This window comes from Talpa occidentalis, unplaced genomic scaffold (assembly GCF_014898055.3).
Source record: "Talpa occidentalis isolate TD23 unplaced genomic scaffold, MPIMG_talOcc4v2.1 talOcc4.2, whole genome shotgun sequence".
NCBI classification, from domain to species: Eukaryota; Metazoa; Chordata; class Mammalia; order Eulipotyphla; family Talpidae; genus Talpa; species Talpa occidentalis.
In genome coordinates, this window is record NW_023602073.1 from 145634014 (window position 1) to 145656836 (window position 22823).

Below are 22823 nucleotides of genomic sequence, written 5' to 3' on the forward strand. Positions count from 1 at the left end.
GAGGATTCACCAGAGACAGAGTGGGGAACAGAACAGGCAGATCCACTGAAATACACTGCTGAGGGGAGCAGCGGGCGAGGCAGGAGAGGTCTGCTGCGCCATGTGGGTAGCTCCCTGGCTGGTTGGGGATAGAACTCGAGCTGCAGAGGCTGAGGAGAGCTTCACAGTGCTGTGCTTAACCCCTTGTGCCACCAGGGAGGCCCACATCTGAAAATTTTAAGCTGTGCATTTAAAATCTGTTTGAGATGAGAAATTGACGAAAATGCATACATTGTGCAAAAATGAAAAATGATGTAAAAAATAAATAAAATAAAAAAATGAAAGCTTGATCACAGATAAATTTGATAAAAAAGAGAGAAATTGAGGACAAACCGCAAGGCGTTCATGACATGTTGATATAATGTGTTCACAACGTTAATCCGAGGCGGGAGCATATTTGGTGATTCCTGAGATTGACTGACACTGGGCAGTTCTTTGGGTCAGGGAAACGAAATGACAATAATGGCCTTTTTTGCTTTTTTGGTAGGGCTGGATGATTGCCTGCAGCAGTATGTCCACAAGTTCGAGCGGGAGAAGATAAACGGAGAACAGCTGCTGCAGATTTCCCACCAGGATCTCGAGGAGCTGGGTGTCACCCGGATCGGGCACCAGGAGCTCGTGTTGGAGGCTGTGGACCTTCTCTGTGCACTGGTTAGTTCAGGAAAAGGCCGTCTGTGCTGGGAACCCTGCTCTCCTCAGTCCTCATTGCTGTTTAGCGTGTTGCCATTTTCTTAATGACCCATTAAAGTGAAGCATGAACTGGAACAAGGCATTTTCTAGAATGAGTGGGCAGACTCTGGCCTGGGAGCTACAGCTCACCCAGTGTCTATTTGTGTAAATAAAGTTTTATTGGAACACAGTCCTGCCCGTTCATTTGCATATGGTCTGTGGTTATCCTCACCACCGCGGGTAGAGCTGAGTAGTTGTGGCAGGGACCCTGTATTCTTCCACATCCTAAAATATTTACTTTACCCTTTAGAAAAAAAGTTTGTCTTTTATAGAAAAGTGTGTGTTAGTTCTGTTTTCTTATCTCCTCTAAAAAATAAAAATATGGGAACGAGTAAAAATGTCATTTTCTAAATCGAAGGGAAATGCTTTTATTTTCAGTTCTGTTTTCATTACTATTAAAAGCATTTTGAGTTTTACAGTTCTAGGTGATGCTTCAATAACCGTGCTTGAGACAATCAACCCATGGAATGTTCGCTAGTTGGGAAAAATGTGAATGTACATTTTGCAGATGCCTGAGCTTTGGCTTGAATGGGAGTTAAATCCTGCCAGCTTCTGAGGCTCGGGGACACCTGTGGCTGGGTGGGGAGCTCTTTAGGGCTGAAGGCCTGCAAGGGTGCTGGGATTACCAACTGCTTGGCATAGGCTGGGGCCCACGTCTGCGCGACACGGTGCCATCCTGAGGATGCAGTTTCCTTAACTGTCAGGATGCAGACAGACTCGGCGGTTGCAGCCTGGCTTAGTCATGCCGGGAACCTGAGCCGGGGGTATATACAATTACATCACCGAGAATGGTGGGAAAGAATGTGCTCACTATTATTTTGCCATTACTGGTCTGCGTTCCGTTGATTATATAACACTTGCCGGGCGGTGTGTGTTCTTCTTCTTAAAATGGACACAGCCTTGTCCTCTGCTCTGGGATGTGCTGCTCTTGTTTAGGAAAGTAATGGGGAAATTATTTGTGGTTGATAAATGAGCTGCCATCGGGGAGACTCGGTGGCCAAGTGGGATGAGCGCTGGCCCGGGAGGCAGGCTTCTTGCTTTCGGCTCCTGGCTTTGCTGCGAGCGCTCACCCCCAGGGAGGTGGCGTGTCTGTTTTCCCCATCTGCACGGTGATTCGGGGGTGGCCCTGTGTTAATGTGCAAGTGTTGGGCTCTGCCTGAGACTCCTGCTGTTCATTGTTAACATTTTATGTGTCTCATCAGGTAAATTATGTTTAAGTCTATTTTCATTAGCCTTTCTGGAAAAGTCGCTTCTTGGTTACTTCTGCTCATTTGGATTCTCTCTTTCACTTTGTGGCGATCCTTAGGTCTTTGATTTACTTTGAGAGTCACAAAAGGAGCCGGGGCAGAGAGCAGACTAGAACACCTTGTGCACATCAGGTGGGAAACCACACTTAGCAGCTGCCTTTTGGCTTTCCCAGCCCTTCCCCCTTCTCTTCACATCTTAGCCTAAAGAGAACAAAGCTGGACAAATGCCAGAACCTGAGGCTGTGTTTTATCTCCTATGATTTCCTTCTAATTTCCTTTGTAGCCAAAGTTTTGACCTCAGACTCATTCTGGATGTGCTGTGTGCAGTGAGGTGCCGGGGAATGCATTTGACAGGGTCCCAGGAGGGTTCACAACTGAACATGACTGTACTGGGTTGAGGAGGGTGTAAGAGAGTTCTAGTAGAGTATCTTTCATCTTGATCTAATCTCCTGTTAAAATATTCTTCCTGTAATGCCTATATGAATTGTCTATTTAGTGCATTTACACCAAATAGATCTTTGTATTTACAAATGGGTAGTAATTCTTTGCCTTGAACAATCCATCCCCTGAGGAGTGAATTTGTATTTTCAGTTGGCTCTGGTGTTATGAAGCGGGTTTTTATGTAAACTTGAGTTTAGTGGATGTTGACTTTATGATGGACAGGAAATGAATAGAATCACAAGTAAGGAAGAGGGAGGCCAAGACAAAAACACTAGGAGGTTTCCTAAAGACAAGAACAGCTACTGACTGTGATTTCAAAACCGGTGAGCAGGTAGGCGCCACCAGTGCCTGGTGGTGGATGGAGAGTCTTTTGTGAACACTGATCTTGGCGGGCTGGAGTGGGCTCCTGTGATGTGCATATCTCCCCAGGATTGCATTCGGAGTGTGAGCCCCATTTTGCTTTCTCTGGTGCAGCTCTGGGACAGACTCCAGAGCTGCTCTGTCCAGTAGAATAGCTATTGCCACATGTGACTATTGAAAATTAAAATGAAATAAAATACACTTCCTTAGCTCTGCTAGCTGTGTTTCAATTGCTCCATAGCCGCTGTGGCTTGGGGCCATAGGACCAGCAGATAGAGAACAGAAAGTTGTGTGAATAGCATTGGTCTCCAGGGTGTGATGAGAGCAACAAAGTGTAATTGTAACCAGATACTGTGCCAAGTCAACCAGGCTCAAGTCCCCTGTGTATTAAAGGTGGAAGTAGGCTCAGAAAGTAGACAGTCAGAATGGGCCCCTGAAGGTGCATTAAGCGACATAATTGCAGTGTCTGTACCCCTGTTTATGCATACTCTGTACCCCTGAGATTACTGATCCATGGAAAATCATTCAAAATATGGCTCTTTTTTTATGGGGGGAAACATGCAGGAAGAGGACTCTGCTGGCAATTTGTGTTTGACTTGATCTGCTGATGAGGGAAAAGTGTGAAGTATATTTCTTAGGCTGTGACTTATTTGACCCAAGTCAGGCAGGGGGTGACTTTGATTGTGTCCCTCTGACACACCTTGATCAGGTCTGTTGGATCATGGGCCAGTAGTAAAATGGGAGAGGAAGGTAGAGAGTTGTGTACATTTTGTACTCTGGTAAAATGTATATAATCTAAAGCACCACAAGTGGAGGCCTCTGCTACTTTCCTTTTCTTCTGTTCTGTCTGAGAACTCACTCATTTTCTGTCTTTCATTGTGGGCACTTCAGTCAATAATCCTTTCCTGATTATGTTGCTGTAGTAGAGCTTCTTTTGAGCTAATATAATCAGTTTCTTGTTCTCTTCTCATTGCGGAATGGGGTGGAAGGAAAAGGAATTTTCCTTCCCAACTCTGTGCCTTCTTTCCAAAATCATATTCTATTATAGCAGCATCTATTCACCCTCCCAGTCACGTGATCTGTTTTGGGGAAAAATAAATCTAATTGGGTCTGTATGAAAAATGGTTAAGCAGCTACACTCCCTGTTTATTTTAATCAGTAAAAAAAGTGGTAGACTTCTTGTAAAAGATTCAGGCTTTAAACTTATTGCAACACTAAAATATATTTAATCTTCTTTGAGTTTAAGGGGTAAATGTTCTGTATAGTAATAAAAGTTTCCCGTAATTTATGGTGACATTGGCTGTAGAAAGCTGACTTTCCTGCTTTTTAGATCAAAACTCTGGATGTGAGTTGGCAGGCCGAGTAATTGGTTAACTGAGGGGACATTTCCCCTTTAATCAGAGTCCCAAGTCCTTCCAAACAAGCTGTGTCTTGTGGCCTTTCTCCATGCACTTGGGAGTCTTTGATTCTGAATTTAAAAAGCCATGATGAAAATCCATCTTTTTATTTTTGTCTTCTTTATTGAAGGACAATGGCATATTTTAGTCTCTAGAAAAAAGCATAGTGAGGAAAAAAGAATGAATACAAAGTTTATGTAGGACAGGACTGTTAATATAGAAATTCATTTTTATTATGAAATTTACAGGTTTTTTTCAAGCTTACCAAAGACAGTTCTTAGTGAGTGGACCTGGGAAGGTTTTCCCCCTTATATTTATACTTAACTCCATCTAGTCTCTGAAAAAGTATTTGTTATTTTATGAGGAAAAAACAGGCATGTAAACTTCAAAGAAAATCTGGGTAAAGTTAGCATTGTCTTCTCAAATTTTTTGATTTGCGTTCATTTACAAAACTGTATAATTTGGGGCGCATAACTTCACCTCAAGATGTGCACACGCTTCCCTCGCCCTCCCCCAAAACTGCAGCTCAGTTACTCTCCCAGCCCCTCCATCAGCCCCCTCTGTGAACACCATATTTTCAGAGTCTGAGTTATTTTTGCCAGTTTGTGAAATCATCTTTTATTGCCTGACATATTCCTTCCAGGCTCATCCATATTATCTCATCTTTGTAAATGCCTAAGTAGGGTTCCCGAGTGTGTATCCCACACTTTCTTCATCCAGTTGTCTGTTGATGGTCTTTTAAGTTGTTTCCATGACTTGGCTATTGTGGGTATTAGCATTTTCATTCAGGTTCAAGTCTTTTGTTGTTTTTGTCATTACTTACCTATTGTTCATCCTGCCAAAAAAAAAAGTTGTTCTCATGAGCGCCCCCCCTCCCCCGAGTATGCTCCTGCTTTATATAGATCTTGATTTGGAGGCCTGCCTTGCCCCTCCCCAGGGCACCCCAGATGTAGGCCGGAGGGAAGGAGGGGCCATGGAGGCTGCTCGTCTCAGCTCTGTGAGGTAGGGTCCCCTCTGCGAGGGGGGTAGGGCCCTTGGGGTTGAAGTTGGGGAGCTAAGCGGCTTGTTAGCTTGTGCTGGATCCAGGATCAGGGCTACTGTCCCTTCCCTTGCGCCGTGCCCACCCGTTTTCTGTGCCAGCACTTTGCCCTTTCTGGGGTGGGCACTGTGGGGCAGGGAGGATCTCAACTGGTGCTCCCCATGCAGATGTCTAGACACAAATCCCCCCACCACTGCTTAGCGGTGCCATTCTGGAGCTTAGTTAAGGTGTCCTCACCTCTGAATCAGAGGCTGGTATTTCCACCTTCACAGACTGTTTACAGAGATAATGCTTGTCAAGCACTTAGCGTAGAGTAACTGTTCAGCCATGTCAGACACTGTAGTATTCCCGATTTTTATTTTAATTTTTTTAAAGATTGATTTTATTTATGCACACAAGAACTAGTGTACAGGTCAGAAGTTTGGGGGTGAGAGGATTCACCATAGAGAGTGGGGAGCAGAACAGGCAGATTTAGTGAAATGCACTGCTGAGGGGAGCACCGGGTGAGACAGGAGAGGTCTGCCGCGCCATGTGGGTAGCTCCCTGGCTGGTCAGGAATCGAATTCGTGCGACAGTGGCTACCAATAGCTTGATAGCGCTGTCTTTAACTCCTGCGCCACCAGGGAGGCCTCAATATTCCCGATTTTTAAGTGATAGAATATTCTTCCATTGGGTTGCTATGGACACAGTGTAATATAACCCAGAAATATCTCCATTTTTTTGTTAAGATGACAATCACCACTCAGGCTGTGTACAGGTGACAGAAATCACCTCCCTGCCTGCCAAGGTCATCCCAGTTTTACATGTAGCTTCCTGGGGTTTGTTCTGTATCTGAAAGGAAGTCTAGTGCACTATGGCGACACAAAACTGAGTTTATATTTTATTTAAATTTTTTTTTAAATTTATTTTATTTATGCATGTAAGAACTGGAGTGTAGGCCAGAGGTGAGAGGATTCACCAGAGACAGAGTGGGGAATAGAACAGGCAGACTGACTGAAATACACTGCTGAGGGGAGCAGTGGGGGAGACTGGAGAGGTCTGCTGCGCCATGTGGGTCAGCTCCCCAGCTGGGGATCGAACTGTGCCACAGTGGCTGGCAATAGCTTGTGTAAGGACAGGAATGGACACTGAGCAGGTTTTCTGATCCCATGCAGACCAGGTAAAGGAGGAGGCAGAGTCCTCAGTGGTTTTTTGCAGGTCTTTTATTGTGATTACCAGGTACATGGCAGGCAGGGGTGCTGGGGGACTGGGAGGCTGGCAGGCCTCCCAGCCCCCAGCAAGTCTTCATTCTATCTGGGCTCTCTGGCGTTCTCTGCTTCTCTCAGCTGCTTCTGCTCTTCTCGGCTTCACTTTGGCTTCTGCTGTCGTCCCCGTGACGCCACCCTTAAAAGCCCAGTCTTAGCCCAGGTGAATCCCATCTACCTATGCCTACACCCTACTCCAGGTGTCCGCCATCAGGCATGCATTCTAGACCGCAAGGATCCATCATCTATCCTGATGGTGGGAGGGCAGAAAAGCCTGACATTTTACCTTACCCTACAGCCCACCCCCTCAGGGTTTTCTGCCAAATAGTCTTCATATGTACATTTTTCTTAAAAAGCAAACAAACAATGCAGCCATGGCCCACAAAAGCAAATACATCACAATATAACAACAAAATACAACAGAACACAAATAAGTCCAGGCAGGGCCCCAACCTAGTGGCAAAAGACTATTGGTACCAGCCGACGAGCCACCAAATCTGCTGCCGAAGGCTCTGCTCATACGAGGGAGGGGAACCACTCACGGCATCTACTGCAACACGCCAGGAGCCGTCAGACTTCCTGGCCTTCTCTGGCTGTAGTCTCGGCTACAAGCCACACACAGCATCCACCCCCAGGATGCACTCGCTCTGGGATTGGCGATTCTATTCTGTTGGGGGTAATCGCCAACCCTCGGGGTTTTTGTCTACAGTCGCTCCAACACTCGACCTTCACAGCCACCCATGCGACTCGCAGACCCCTGCACTCAGGCCAACCCACGGCACAAGCACATGGGTCGGGGATCCAAACTCCACATGCGGCTTGGGCTCCACCCCAAGCCACGTTCCCCACCCGTCCCCCAAGGACAGGTTCCTCAGCTCCTCACCCTCACTCAAGAATGAGCAGGGCATCACCCACAGGTGATGTTACGAGACTCACAGGGCTTCAGCATACCCAGGCTGCTTGACAGCCGCTCAAGGCTTCCCAAACTTAGCATCAGCACCAGCTTTTGCCTTCTCACTTGGCTTTTCTCCTCTGCCTGGCTGCTGGGCATGCACAGGCTGCTTTTGGCCATCAAGGTCCAGTGGCCGCTCCCAGATTCTCAAAAAAAGCATAACCTGCCAAGGTCCTCCGCCTTCTGGCGGGATTGTCAGTCCAAGTTCATCAGTCCGAGTCCATCAGTCCAAGTCCATTAGGCCAAGTTCGTTGGCCTCTCCCTGAATCAGCACCCGCGAGCTCGGAATCGTGGTCCTCTCTTCGCCGATGATTCTTGCTGCCTCAGGGGTCATTGGCTGGTCCTCTCGGGCGTCTCCTCCACACGAGGTCTCATCCTGCAGCTCTTGGACCTCGTCCATCTCCTGTGCCTCCATGACGCCTCCAGCATCGTCACAGGGAAACAGTCTGTTACTCCTTAGTCCCTCCAGGTCTTCGGAGGGCTCCAGACCCGTCTGCATGGATCATCTTGCCGACTTAAGCCAATTGTAAGGGCAGGACTGGCCACAGTGCAGGTTTTCTGATCCAGCAGACCGGGTAAAGGAGGAGTCAGAGTCCTCAGTGGTTTTCTTCAGGTCTTCTATTGGGATTACCAGGTACATGGCAGGCCGGGATGCTGGGGGGCCGGGAGGCTGGCAGGCCTCCCAGCCCCCAGCAAGTCTTCACTCTTATCTGGGCTCTCTGGCGTTCTCTGCTTCTCCCTTGGCTTCTTCTGCTCTTCTTGGCTTCTCTTTGGCTTCTGCTGTCGTCCCCGTGACGCTGCCCTTAAAAGCCCAGTCTTAGCCCAGGTGAATCTCATCTACGTAGGCCCACACCCTATTCCAGGTGCCCGCCATCAGGCATGCATTCAGGACAAGGATCCATCATCTATCCTGATGGCGGGAGGGCAGAAAAGCCTGACATTTTACCTTACCCTACAGCTTGATAGTGCTGAGACTTTAACTCCTATGCCACCAGGGAGGCCCAAAACTGAATTTTTAAAAGCACCTAGGCAAGTGGAACATTATCCAGAAAGAGCACAGGTGGGACTCACTCATTTCAGGTGAAATTAACTTCAGGTGGGCTGACAGGGCTGCTCGGTTCTGTGTAAGGAGACCCCGATGGGGTCCATCCTTCCAGTGACCGTTTTTTGTCTGCTGGGCTGGGGCGTAGTCACGAGTCACACTTTGACAGCCCGGCTCTCTCAGACCAGTGTCCACGGGAGGGAGCAACAGCGAGCAAGGTGGTTCCGAGAGTGGCAGGCAGGTACCGAGCGTCACCTGGAGGGCATTTGGCAATGTCTGGAGACACGTTCTGGCCCAGCATGGAAGGGGTGTTGCTGATATCACTGGGAAGAGACTGCTGAACATCTTGCAATGTGTAGGAATCTTCCCCCAGTCAAAACAAATGATGGACTTTTAAATGTTAGCAGGATCAAGCTTGAGGAATGTAGGGTCAGGAATGGACATGGTGCAGGTTTTCTGTGATCCAGCAGACCAGGTGAAGGAGGAGTCAGAGTCCTCAGTGGTTTTTTGCAGGCTTTTATTGGGGTTTACCAGGTACACAGCAGGCAGGGGTACTGGGGGGCCAGGGGGCTGGCAGGCCTCCCAGCCCCCAGCAAGTCTTCACTCTATCTGGGCTCTCCGGCCTTCTCTTGCATTCTCTCTGGGTCTCTGCTCTGCTGCTTCTGCTTCTCAGCTTTTCTGCTTCTTTCTTGGCTTCTGCTGGCGTCCCCGTGACGCCGCCCTTAAAAGCCCACTCTCAGCCCAGGTGAATCCCATCTACGCATGCCCACACCCTACTCCAGGTGTCACCATCAGGCATGCATTCGGGACCTCAGGGTTGCCTCATCTATCCTTATGGCGGGAGGGCAGAAAAGCCTGCTACCTTTTACCTACCCTACAAGGAACTAAGGAGGGAAGCCTGGAAGAGGAGGGGACATTTGGGATAATAGTGTTAAGAAAGAACTGCCTTTGCCTGTGGCAAGATTTTTAGGAGACACATTTTGGGTAGAGGAATTAGCATGGACAAAGTCCTGGGGCAGGGGCAGGCTGTAGGAAGAGCAGAGAGAAGCCCACGCAGCCAGAGTGGGTGAGATCACAGCTGTGGGTGAATTGCGCAGGGTTTTGTGGCTATTGTAGGAGTTATTCATGCCACTGAGAAAGCTTTTGAGATATGGTAAGAGTTTGGATGTTGTCGATGGTTTTACATTTTTCCTTTTGATTTTGTTTTCTACAGAATTATGGCCTGGAAACCGATAATATGAAGAACTTGGTACTGAAACTGCGAGCCTCTTCCCATAATTTACAGAATTATATCAGCAGCCGACGGAAAAGCCCCACTTATGACGGGAACACCTCCCACAAGCCCTCCAATGAGTTCCTGACTTCTGTGGTGGAGCTCATAGGCGCCGCCAAGGCCTTGCTAGCGTGGCTGGACAGGTAAGTCAGGGGCACCTGTGCTGCCCCATGAGGAGGGGCTGGGGGCGTGATTACTAACTTCTGCTGATGGACCCAAGATGCAGAGAATCCTGTCCTTTGTCTTAGGGAAATGAACCCTTGGCCCTTTCTGGCTCTTCCCACTGGAACTCTCCAGGAGCTCTAGGTAGTGGGAGATGTGGTTCCTTTTGGAAAGCACTTCGATGGGGAAGAGCAGGAACACATTAACCTTAGCTGAGCGAAGCGTGAAGCTGTGCTAACGTGTTTTCTGAGGTTAAACATTAATGATGGGGTGTTTGGGCAGAATGAAGGCTATTAGCTGACTTCCAAAGGGAGAGTCTCAATTTTGCTGTTTTTTATCTCATTCTTTTTTCTCTATTTAGATTCCAATTTTGTGTTATGTGAGAGGAAAAGCTATGGAGCCACTCATTTAACTAGGCTGTTGTGTAGCTGTTCTTCTCAGCATACAGTGTGGGATCCAGGGGGTCCCCCTGCCTCTTGCTTTTTTTTTTTCTTCAAGAGAATTTTGTTGTTTGCTAGGGCTCCATTTACAGGGATCACTGACTTCTCAATAACGAAGAACAAAATCATTCAGCTTTGCTTGGACCTGACCACGACAGTCCAGAAGGTCAGTACATCACTGTCGCCTGCTTGACTTTTTTCTCCTCTTTCTCTCTTCCTGGTCTTCAAAGGGTTGACACCCACGTATGAAGTGCCAGTGTCTCTCTCTGTCTCTCCCCCCACTTCCCCCCCCCCCAAAATTGGAGAGAGATGAAAAGATTTAAGGAAGATTCACTGCATTTAGTTTCTGTGAAAAATGACCATTGGTCTTTGCATCAAAGAAAGCTTGTGCTTTGTTTTGTCTTAAAATAATTGAATTCATAGTTCTGTACTTTCTTTAAAAGGTTACCACACATAATTTTTTTTAAAATAGAATTTCTAGAGCAACTCAATTTTGCTATCATCTCTGTCCAAATCTTTCTTACTTACTCTAAGTACTTGCTTACTTCATTTTCTTTTCATTTTGACCTCTGGTGGTTGTCGTTAGCAGTTAGGATGAGCTAGGTTACGACGCAGTGACAAATAATTCTAGCAGTTCATCGCTTCATTATCCACCTCTAAATGGCTCAGGAGGGGACGCTGCCCCAAATCTCCACACTTCAGGATGTTGGCTGACAGAACAGCCAGTGCCTCATGTTACTTGTCACGAGGCAAAGAAAATAAGGACCTTGTTGCTTCTTACACTGACAAATGTTCTGGTTTGGGAGTGATGCAGGCTAGTTTCCTCCCCAGCTCACTAGCCAGACCTGAGTATTTTCATGGATCAGGAAGATGAAGATCAGTCAATCTGTAACTTTTTTTTTTTTAATAGAGGCATGTTTTTATTTGTTTGTTTGTTTGTTTGTTTTGTTTATACATGCACTGGGTACAGTCAGAAGCGCGGGAGGGCGAGAGAATTCACCAGAGCCAGAGTGGGGAGCAGAGCAGGCAGAAGGACCAAAGTACACTGCTGAGGGGAACAGCAGGCCACAGGAGAGGTCTGCGCGCCATGTGGGACCCTCCTCCGGTGGCCGGGGAGCAGCCAGGGATCGAACAGGCGCCGCAGAGGCTGCGGGCAGCTTCGCAACCCAGCGCTCAACCGCTGCGCCACTGGGGAGGCCCTCAATCTGTAACTTAACCAGCTTCTGTGCCCTGAACTTTTGAAAACATTTTCTTACACCGTCAGCTCTTAAGGTCACTTCCGGTCACATTGCCGGGTGTGTCCCAGTCATGTGTGAAATAGTTTTGGGCTGAATCATGGCCATAAAATGAAAGGAAGTGCTTGTTCTCTTCATGTTCCACGTGCTTCTCCAATTCTGCTCTTCCACCTTTGTTTCCGCTGCTGTTTGGCAAAACGTAAGGAACATCCTTTCCTCGGCCCTGACCGTGCCATAAAATCAGTGCAGTTCTGGAAAGCTGGTGCTTTCTGTTTGTTCCTGGAACCCAGGAGTCAAACAGTTTACTGATGCTGAGATGCAGCTGGAACTTAAGGTGCATGTGACCCCATCATGTGCTTACTGTGTTCTCAGAAAGACGCCAGCACCGCTGAGGTGGATCCGAGTCTCTGCTCTGGTGTAGGATCTTAAAGGAATTTTGATAAAAAGATACTGATGCCGCCTGTGATCCACTGCCCGCAGCCACTGAGTCCTGGCCTTGGTGGGGACGGCATTTATATCTCTAATAACTGTGAATTTTCCTTTTTTTCTCTGCTTCCCTCTCCCCACAGTATTCTGCCGCCTATTTTGATTTTTTAACAGGAATTTCTTGCAATCCACTTAATGAACAGTGTTAAGACTTACACGATGTAATGAGCAAGTGGGAATGTTTTGCTTCTCTGGGCTTCATGTAAAGGGTCTTGGGTTGTGTGAGCCATTGGCTCTGTCCCGGCAGTGGTACAGGGCGAGGAGGAGAAAGTGATGAAATGCAAGGTGGAGAAGGAGAGTTGTTTTGACAAGATGGTTACGCTGCGCTCTAGCAGGACGTTGGCGGTTTTGCTGGACATTTGATCTCCTCCTTCAGCAAACATTTATTTAGCACTTACTGTGTGTCTGCTGCTCTGGTAGGTAGCAGGGCTACCAAATGAAGAAAAATTAAAAAAACGCTGACCTCATGGAACTTACAGCCTCTTGGGGAAAGAACACAAACAGATAAAGAAGCAAAATATACTGATATATCAAGCTGTGAGTGGAGCAGGAAGGAGGGTGAGAACAGGCGGCTTTGAGAGTGGGCTCCAGTTCAGACACGGGGCTGGCTTGCCCCTCAGTGGCAGGTGGCACCTGAGGACTCTGACCAGTGTGACTGTGCTTGTCTGGCTGGAAGCGGCTGTTGCATCACCTCAGGTGGTGGTTTCCTTGTAGTCCCGGCAGAGTCTGTTGTGGCGAGCTGGAGGTAAACAGGCCCCGGGGGGCACCCTCCTGTCTGGCCCCATCAGGAGGATGCCCCTGAGCATCCTTGCCACACTTGCTTCTACTGTTGGGCCTCCACGGTGCCTGCTCTGTGATTAGCAGGGGTTTCTAAGTGGATGCGTAAACGTATGAGAGAAAGCTTTTGACACATAAGCTGATGAGAATTTGTCTCTGATCCTGAGAAATGTATTCCAAGCTGGGGGAATTGTTTTTGTGTATTTAAAATTTTCAGTTTTGGGGGGCCTCCCCAGTGGCGCAGCGGTTGAGCGCTGGGTTGCGAAGCTGCCCACGGCCTCTGTGGCGCCAGTTCGATCCCCGGCTGCTCCCCGGCCACCGGAGGAGGGTCCCACATGGCGCGCAGACCTCTCCTGCCGCCTGCTGCTCCCCTCAGCAGTGTACTTCGGTCCTTCTGCCTGCTCTGCTCCCCGCTCTGGCTCTGGTGAATTCTCTCACCCTCCCGTGCTGCTGACTGTACCCAGTGCTTGTATAAATAAATAAATACATAAATAAATAAATCTTTTTTTAAAAAAAGTGAAAACAAGGAAAAAGCATGCAAAATTACCAATTAAAAATTTTTTTTCAGTTTTTGTTTGCCCTTTGGTGCTCACTGAGGATGTGCTGTAGAGACAGGCAGCCATAGGTCCAAAGCCCATCTCTTCCATGAAAGAGCCCTGGCACTACGGGCAAGTCACTTAAACAGGAATCTCAATTCTCTCATCTGGAAAATGGAAATGTTAATATTTGCCTTATTTGGTGGGGTTTCTATCGGTTATTGTTAAGCAATAAAAATAAGGAAAAAGACAAATGGTAACAATCTGAAGCGCATGTATATATTTACAGTACATGTACACCCCAAAGCCTCTATGCAAAGGAATATATAAATGCAAAGGGCGATTTGGAAAAAAACATTGGAACCAAGTCAAAAAACTATTTTTTATTTATAGAAAGCATGTGTAGGACCACATTTATGCATTTGTGTAAGATTAGAAATAGAGATTAATAGAAGCTATTAAAAAATATCTTACCTCCAAAGAGTGATATAATGGATGCAGAGTCCCCACTATAGAAATAATACCCTAAAGTAGCAAATATAAAAATCTTTCCATTTATTGGCTTCTGAAACTAAACTTGATGTGTAAGAGGAGGAAACAAACACACATGTTCTGGTCAATTTTGGTTTATTTAAATTTGATCAGTTTTTAGGGATCGAGAATATCATTTTATGAACTTAGATTGAAAAATCATGTTGAGCTCCTGATGAACACGTGTTTTCTGGAGTGATTGGAGGACACAGGTGCTTCGGCACACGGTCACGCTGGTGCACACAGAGAGAAATAACAAGCGTGATGGATGAGTTACAAGTTGTGTTCCACGTGTGGTGTGATCAGCAGGAGGACGGGGGAGCAGGCGGGACACACGCCCCTCCACACTGGAGACAAGTGCAGTTTTTATCTCAACTTCTTGGTAGAAGATCTACTTGTTAACAGGCAGAATGAGGGATACTTAGGACCCCCAAACCTGCCAGTTCTAAATGGGTTCTGCCATCCGCCACACCAGGATAAAACATACTCTAGTGTGTAAGACCAGCAATAGAAAGGAACTTTCATACAACAGGGGTGCAGTCGAGACAATTGGTGTGCAATACAGAGAAGAGAAAGAAAATAGTTTTCAAATCAAGCACCCATAATTATCCCTCCCCTTGTGGGCAAATGCCCAGCCAGACAGGGTCAGCCCAAAGCAGGGCCGCGGAGGCCCAAAAGCCCACCACAGCCTAAGGCACCTTCTGGGGGGCCCACAGGACAGGGGCAGAAGGGGCCGGGCAAGTCTGGAAGGAAAAGAGCAAAATCAAAATCAAGACGGGGGCCGCCACTGTCAGCCTCCTCACGGGCCCGTCACCCACGTCTCTGTCTCTTTCAAGTGTCTCCTTCCGTGTCCCCCGAGTCCCTGGCACAGTGGAAGGCCGAGAGGCAAGCGCAGCTTCTCCTGCACACCTTTGCGCCCCACCAGCCTCCTCCCGTCTTCCTGCCCTGGGTCTCTCCTGCAGCGGCCCCTCTCCTGGGGGCTTCTCCCCAGTCCTGATTCGCTCCACACTCTTGCAATTCCTGGCGTCCCCTGCTGCCCGGCTCCGTCCTCCCTGAGGGTGGGCCGGGCGCTCTCGCTGTGGCCACTGACTCTCTGGGCAGGCACCGGCCCTCTCTTTCCTCTCTCTTGCCTGGGAGTTGAAGGAACAAGGTCATATGTTTCTTCCCAGTGACAGGAGCAGGTTCTCCCCGAGTCCTTATTCTCCCTGCTGCTGCCTCTGCGCGTCCCTTCTCGCCTCGCTCCCCCCCACTCTGTGCCTTCTTTCCTTGGCTGCTTTGCTTCTTCCTTCCTTTGAATGATAACCTGGGCACCTCCCCCTGGAAGGATCCAGATTCTGCTTTCCTCCCCGCGAGAGGCCTCCGCGCCTTCCCAGCCTGCTGCAGCCACGGTCGCATCCCAAGTGCACGGAGCCACCCTGTCTGGTTTCTGCTAGTTTCCCATGAAGGCAGCAGAGGCGGCTGTGACCTCAATGTCTCCTGGAGTCACGAGAGATGAAATGACCGTGGCAGGGGCCCTTTGCTGAGTGTGGAAAGACCCGGGGGACGTGAGCAATGGTCAGCCCGAGAAACTGATTGCAAAGAGAGCCCGCCCCGCGCGCAGAGAGGAGGAGCCTCCACCGATGTGCGCCCAGAGCTGCCTGTGCCCAGAGAGGCCTGCACCTGTCCCCACGGGCTGCACCTGTGTCCTCACGTTCACTTCTCACCCCTCTGGTCCCTTTAGAAATCATCCCTGCTGTCCCGAGAGGCACAGAGAGGTTGCAGAGCGCGGGGCAAAGCTCTGTGCTAGTGATGGGACATAGGAAGAGCAGCAGAGGGCACAGGTGCTGAGCGCCGCCCTGGCCACTGCGAAGGGGACAGGTGACCGCCTGGCTGCTGATCCAGGTGACCGCGGGCCGTGACAGCCCAGCCCCTCGCCTGGCTCCCGCGGGCCGTTTCCACACGGCTCCCCATTCCATTCCCTCGATGCCAAAGGAGGCAAAGTCAGCCTGCAGCTGCTTCCTCCCAGCCTCAAGGGTGTGGGAGCCCACCTCTCGGTGCGGAAGGTGAGCAGGAACCCTTTCACCGCTGACATGAGCCCTGTGGCGCGACAGGAGCTCCGCTCACCGGTGGGCTCCGTCCAGCAAGCTCCCATGGTCAGTCTTTTTTTTAAAAAAAATATTTATTTTGTAGAAGAACTGGGGTGTAAACCAGAGGTGTGGGGGGTGAGAGGACCCACCAGAGACAGAGTGGGGAGCAGAACAGGCAGACTGACTGAAATCTACTGCTGAGGGGAGCAGCGGGGAGACAGGACAGGTCTGCTGCGCACTGTGGGTCAGCTCCCTGGCCGGGGATTGAACTCAGGCCGTAGTGTTGATAGTGCTGAGACTCAACCCCCAGGCCACCAGGGAGGCCCCCCACTGTGTGTCTTATGTCTGGTATAAGACCCCATGAAATGCATTTTTCTTAAGTTGATGTGTACTGAGTGAGAGTTGCAGTTGTCGTCCCTGGAGCTTGGATTCCTCTCGGAGGCCTGTCCATAAAGGTGCCTTTTGAAATCTGTATTAGGGGTGTTTTCTCTCTCAGCTGCGAGGCACATACATGTTGGCCGTGGTGGAGTTACCATTATTGTTTCTGACATTCTCACCTAGCGGAGAGCGTTTGTGAGGACATTTAAGCCACTGAAAGTCTGGTGCTAAAATCTCATGAGGTGGAAGTTGGTAGCCATTTCCACTCCCACCCTCAGTAGTAGTATAAAGATGACCTAAAATGGCTTTTGATTGGAGTGAAACTCTGACACTTCCCGCAGAGTTGAGCAAGAGTTTTCATGGTCACGAAACAACTGGTGTTTTCCTTAGGGTGCCCCAATTTGGGATTATGTTTAATCGCGCCGAATAACCTACGGACTGTCCAGTGTCCCTTTTCTTGCATGGACTCTGCGTGCAGATCGAAACCTCCTATGGACAGTTCTAGAAGGTCGACAGTGAGATTTTCATGTTGGTGGTTTCACCGCAGCTGCTTTTAGTCAGGACAATGGCTAGTTCTATAATCAGTCACCCGGGTGCATGGGGTTCCTACCTTTTTGTTCTTGAGCTGAGTAAATAATGCTTTGCATTCCAGCCCTTTATTTAATGTCATCAATAGCATACCCCAAGACCACTTTCTTGGCAGTGTGTTAATGAATGTTTTGTTGAACTTTTTTATCTATCAAGGACTGAAATATCTGATTTAATCTCAGTGGTGCTTAAAATAAACTTTTGTGGCTAAGTATACTCAAGCTCTTATTTGAAAGCTATTCTTATAGGCAAGCTCAGAGCTAAAGCCTCCTGGCTTGTTGGCTTGAGGCTGGCTGAGCTGGTTGCGTTGGAGTCTTTGTTAGTTTGCTTGAACTTGACTCTGGTTTACTTCTCTCTGCGTAGACTGGACAGTAGGTAGATTTCAGTTCAATGATTTTTGTAGGTTTTTGGATAATGGGTTCCTGGGGGTGATAAACTTCTTGGGTCTGGGGCAAACAGGGCCCTGGAGGAGTGTGATGCCCCCTCTGTTCCCTCCCTGCCCTCTTTGTCCCTCCAGAACTTCAGACTTCGGGGTGGTGGTGGGGTGAGGGGAGTCCTGGAGCTTCTTGGATGCCAGGAAATGTCTAGCGAGCTAAGCCAACCGTTTTTGAAAGTTATTAACTCTTCCATTATTTTTGTTTTTCATCTTCCCTTCTTTAGGATTGCCTGATAGCAGAAATGGAGGATAAAGTTTTAGCTGTGGTAGGTGTACCTTTGCAAAGTTATCACCAAATTCCTTTTCCAACAGCAGTAGGGGCCTCATGAATTGATATAATTGAACTTTGACTAATTACTCAAGATAGACTTTAAAATATTGGTGCTTGGGATAGGAATCTTAATTAAGGTGAGAAGAGAAGAATGAAAGTTAGGCAACAACAGGACCAACTGCTGAGAAAATTCTTGTGCTTAAATTAGTTAAATTGGGGGGGGGTCCTCTGTTTTGCTTTTTTTCCCTCCAAACATTTCATCAGAGTATAATTATATTTAAATTGCTAGTTAGCTTGTTAATCAGGGACAAACCGATCTGCAGATTTTATATCAGGACCATTTGTATCAAAAAACAATTGGCACAAACCTTCTGATGGAGGCGGGTATGTGTACTGTGGCTGTTTCTAGAGCATTTTCTAACGATTCATCATCACTTCCTCCTTTTGACATAAGCCAGCCTGTGCTCTTTTGATAAGACCTTCCTCCTCTTGATGTTGAGGAATTTAGCGATGTAACTGCTAAAAATATATTTTCCATAAATAGGGAGGTTAAACAAATTGAAGGAATGTAAAAAGTATCACTTCTTAGATTCTCCCTCTTAGGGGAAAAAAATCACCCTTTGGAACTTCCTGATTTATTTGGGTGTTTAATTTGGAAAAGTCAGATGGTGCTGATGGAGGAAGTACCCACATGTAACCCCTGTGAGTTCTACATGGAGACCACTTAATAGAAATCGTCATATTGTCTCCGAAATCTTCCTTTGATTATGTTTGGTGTTTAGAGAATGTGGGCAGTTGTAAAAAAGATCATAGACCCAGATTTAAAATGCTAAGCTATAACAGTCCTCAATAACAGGACAAAATCTAGATGACCTTGGATTTGGCGGTGAGTTTTTAGATACAGCATCAAAAGCATGATCCATAAAAGAAAAATTGTTAAGGTAGGCATCATTAAAATTCAGAGATTCCACTCATGAAATGCACTGTGAAGAGAATGAAAAGACAAGCCACAGACTGGTGAAAACTATTTGCAAAACATGTATCAGATTAAGCACTTGTATCCAAAATATACAAAACATTTAAACTCAATAATAAGAAAATAAACAACCCTATTAAAAAATGGGCAAAAGATATGAACAGACACTGCACCAAAAAGGATCTACGGCTAGCAAATAAGTATAGGAGAAGAGAGTCAACACTGTGTTTTGTTAGGGAATTAAGAACTAAAACGAGATAGCACCACACAGCTATTCAAGGTATGGCAACTCCAAATGCTGCAAGAATGTGGAGGAATAGGAGCTTTCATCAGGAGCAGCTGGTGGGGCCGCTATCAGACTAAACGTGCATTTACCCTACGATCCAGCACTTGTGCTTCTGGCAATTTACCTACATGAATAGAAAAGTTACAGCCACAAAAACCTGCTCAGAATATTTGATTGTGGCAGCTATGTTCATAATTGTGAAAAGCCTGGGGGCAACCAACATGTTCTTCAGTAGGTGTCCGTGTAAACAAACTGGTATGGCCAGACAATGGAATATTAGTTAGCATTGAAAAGAAGTGAGCTCTCAAGCCGAGAAAAGACATAGAGGAATTTTAAATGCTTACTATGAAATGAAAGAAACCAATCTGAAAAGACTGCATATTGTATAATTCTAACTATTTGATGTTCTGGAAAAGGCAAACCATAGCGATCAGTAATTGCTAGAGTTGAGGGAGAAAGATGAATAGGTAAAGCACAGAGGACTTTCAGGGTAGTGACACTGCTATATTGCAATCTTACGATATTGTGTATTTGTTAAAACCCATACAACTGTATGCCACAAAAGTGAACCCTAATGTAAACTACAAACTTCAGTTAATAAAAATGTCTTGATATTTTCCATCAGTCTCAATGATCTCTCATCAGTTGTAATAAGTGTGTCACTAATGCAAAATATTAATTATATTGTGTTGTTATTACCTGTGTTGAGATGAGAGGGAAATCACAGGAATTCTGCACGTTCAGTTCCAATTTTTTGTAAACCTAAGATTGCTTTAAAAAGAAATTAAAGCAATTCAAAAGGGAAAAAAACAGGTGCAGGCAATTTTTTTTTTTTTTTTTACCTTGTCAATATTTGGTATGCAGAGAATGTGAAAGCAAAGACTGAACAGCCATACAGATGACTGGGAACAGGTGATTCTCTGTAACTGCTGAAAGGGGCTTCTGCCTGCTTGTGCTCTTCAGTGGTCGTAACTGAATATGAGGTGCACTTTTTAAACAATGCTGAAATCCTGGTGCTGTTTCATATCTGGAGTCCGAATGCCATGCATGCATTGACCAGTGCTATCAAAACGATTGCCAGCCAGAGCTGAAGATTATAGGTGAAGTGCACTTCTTTAAAATTCAGCTTGAGATAAACTCGGTTAATGATTGAACGTTTCCTGACTGTTCGTCTCCCCAACTCCAGGTCAAGGTTTTGAATGGCATCTGCGACAAAACAATCCGATCCGCGGCGGATCCTATGATGAGCCAGTGTGCGTGTCTGGAGGAGGTACACTTGCCAGACGTGAAGCCCGGGGAAGGCCTGGTGAGCATGTGGGCAACACTTGTTTTAGTTATAAATAATAACCCATCAGCATTTATGAAAGACTGAAAAATAAAATTTCGGTTGCTTTCAATACTCCAAGTCCTAGTGGTAGCATTAAGTGAAATTGTCTTCCACTATGTATTTAGGGATTTGCCATCTTGAACTCACTTGATAATGTTTTGTCTTCAAAATATAAGTATAAATACAGTTATAAAACTCTATACTCATATCTTGAAGGAATTGCCTTAATCGTTTTAAAAATAAAACAAGGCTGAGGAATGCAGGGTGATAGGCAACATTTACACAAAGGAAAAATGCTCTGTGGGTTCAAAACAACATCGTCCTAGACGTCTCTCTTGGCACTTAGCAGGAATGTGAGAAGAAGCTGGTGGGAAGAAAAGGATATACACAATGGAATATTACTCAGCAATCAAAAAAGATAAACTCATGCCATTTGCAACAACAAGGATGGAGCTGGAAGGGATCATGCTCAGAGAAATAAGCCAGAAAGAAAAAGAAAAATACCGGATGGTCTCACTCATAGCAGGAATTTAGAAAACCTAAATAAGGGACCAGGAAAAAGACTAATTATAATAAAGTAAAAATAAAATAAAGTGAAAAAGCAACTATAAACCACAGACACACTACGGGGGTGGGGGGTGGGAATTGTATGGGGACTATAACCAAGATAAAAATGCATACATTGTGCAAAAATGAACAATGATGTAAAAAATACATTAAAAAATGAAAAAAAAACAAGTTTCATCACTAATGCAAGAGCTGTGTAACAGCAGATCCCGAGAATACACACAGGTCGCTACCTGGCTGCCTGGTCAGTACCCGGATGCCCAGCTCTCCAGGCCCTAGCAGGCCTCTGCTGGGATTATGTTGCTGAAATTGAAGTGAAGAAACCATCAGACCATTGATGAACCTGGAGGCTTTGAGTCAGAGAAGGCTGGGTTTGAATCCCAGTTCTCGAGAGACCGGACCTCATTACCTGTCCGTTTCCCAAGCTGCTAGGCGTGGACAATAACGGTCTCCTAGGGTGGTTGAAAGCTGTTAGGTTAGAGGATGAATACCGAGCACCGCTTGCTGGACGCACAGAACATGTGCGATTGTTGGTGGCTGCAATTGTTGTTGCTGCTGTTGATGAGGAGGAAGGAAAGGAGGGCCGGGGGGGGGAGCAGGAGGAGCTCATGGGTAGTGACTGTGGGCTGCAGACAGCCTCTCGCTGTAGCCTCTCGCTCACACAGAAAAATGGATCAACTGAGTGTCTCTGAGCCCACATTCTTAGCAGACACGTGCTTCCTGACACCGCAGTGTGCAGAGTAAGTGAAGGACTCCAGTAGATGAGGTCGGGGAGATGTCGTTGAATTACTGTCAAGCATGGAAGCGAAGAAGGCGCCGACTGGGCAGAAATGAAGGTGGCATTTCAGAAGGCTGGCTAGACCAGCAGATGCCCCGGGGAGAGGAGTGCTGGGTGTGGGAAGAAGCTGGCGACTCTGCCCCAGAAAGTAACCAGAAAGGAGAGAAATGGGGAAAGCCTTGAAGGCGTTAGTCTTTGAGGAGATTCTCGTGACAGAGCAGGGCAACATCAGGCTCAGAATTGTTTCTGAGGAGGAGCTGCGGGATCACTATATGCAATCCGGGGGGTACACCTCTAGCTTGTCCCGTCTGCTTTGTACTCTTTCCCCATCTTAAAAAGCTTAGCTAAAAAGCTTTTTTTTGCTAAGCTTTTTAAGCTTGCTTTTAGATGCGATGTGTTAAATTTCACAAGTGTCTTCTCGTGATCTGGCATCCACCTGTCAGGCCTTTTAGAGAGGAATGGAATTATTTTTATGCTTCCCTTACATGGAGGGGCTCCTCTTTCTGACACACCTCCCACTCCGACACTCATGCACCTCACTCGTAAATCCTGGTCTGGGTTATTCGTGGCTCGTATAAGTCACTCAGACATGATTGCTGACGCCAAGTTGAACTGAATAGTTGGTGATGCCATTGGGCACAGAGGTAGGCAGGGGAGACCCAGCCTTGTTCACAATGCCTCATTCATACTGCGAGTCTGAAAGGGGTGCAAAGTCCCCAGAGTTGTGGATCATTGGTGCCCCTGCGCCAGGAATTACACTACCAGGGAGATCTCACCGCTCATTTCTTTGGCTGGTATTGCGGGTTGTCTAGTCCCCTTCACCACTTTCGGATCTTGTTTCTCTGGGTCTCAGGTGGTTTAAATATGAGTATTGTTCTGAAGGGTCTGCCTTTAATGTTTTGTAAGTTCAAGTCTCACTCGCGGCTGTATTCCTAAATATTGGAGTAATGAGTTACTGTGTCTGTGACTCACTCTAGGGCATGTACATCAAATCAACCTACGATGGATTGCACGTGATCACCGGGACCACGGAAAACGTGAGTGTGTAGCCATCAGTGCAAACACTGTGATGTGTTTAAACAGATTTGATGCGGAGGTTCTGTACTTTGCATTTAAATGTATGCAGGCTGTTTTATTATCTGCAGTGAGAGCGACCTGCTTGTCTGTTTTGTTTACTTCTGTTGCTAGTGAATACCAGCTGTTGTCAATTTATTATTTAA

General features: G+C 46.9%; 1 protein-coding gene across 1 annotated transcript in view; it reads left to right on the forward strand.

The window, feature by feature from the left end:
• Nucleotides 1-22823, forward strand: part of CNKSR3 (CNKSR family member 3) — an 88224-nt gene that overhangs the window by 50741 nt on the left and 14660 nt on the right. Inside the window, exons 2-7 of the mRNA XM_037520632.2 lie at nt 527-690; nt 9704-9906; nt 10444-10531; nt 17623-17664; nt 20118-20237; nt 22581-22640. Of these exons, the coding sequence (XP_037376529.1) occupies nt 527-690; nt 9704-9906; nt 10444-10531; nt 17623-17664; nt 20118-20237; nt 22581-22640 (677 nt within the window). The remainder of the gene's footprint in view (nt 1-526; nt 691-9703; nt 9907-10443; nt 10532-17622; nt 17665-20117; nt 20238-22580; nt 22641-22823) is intronic.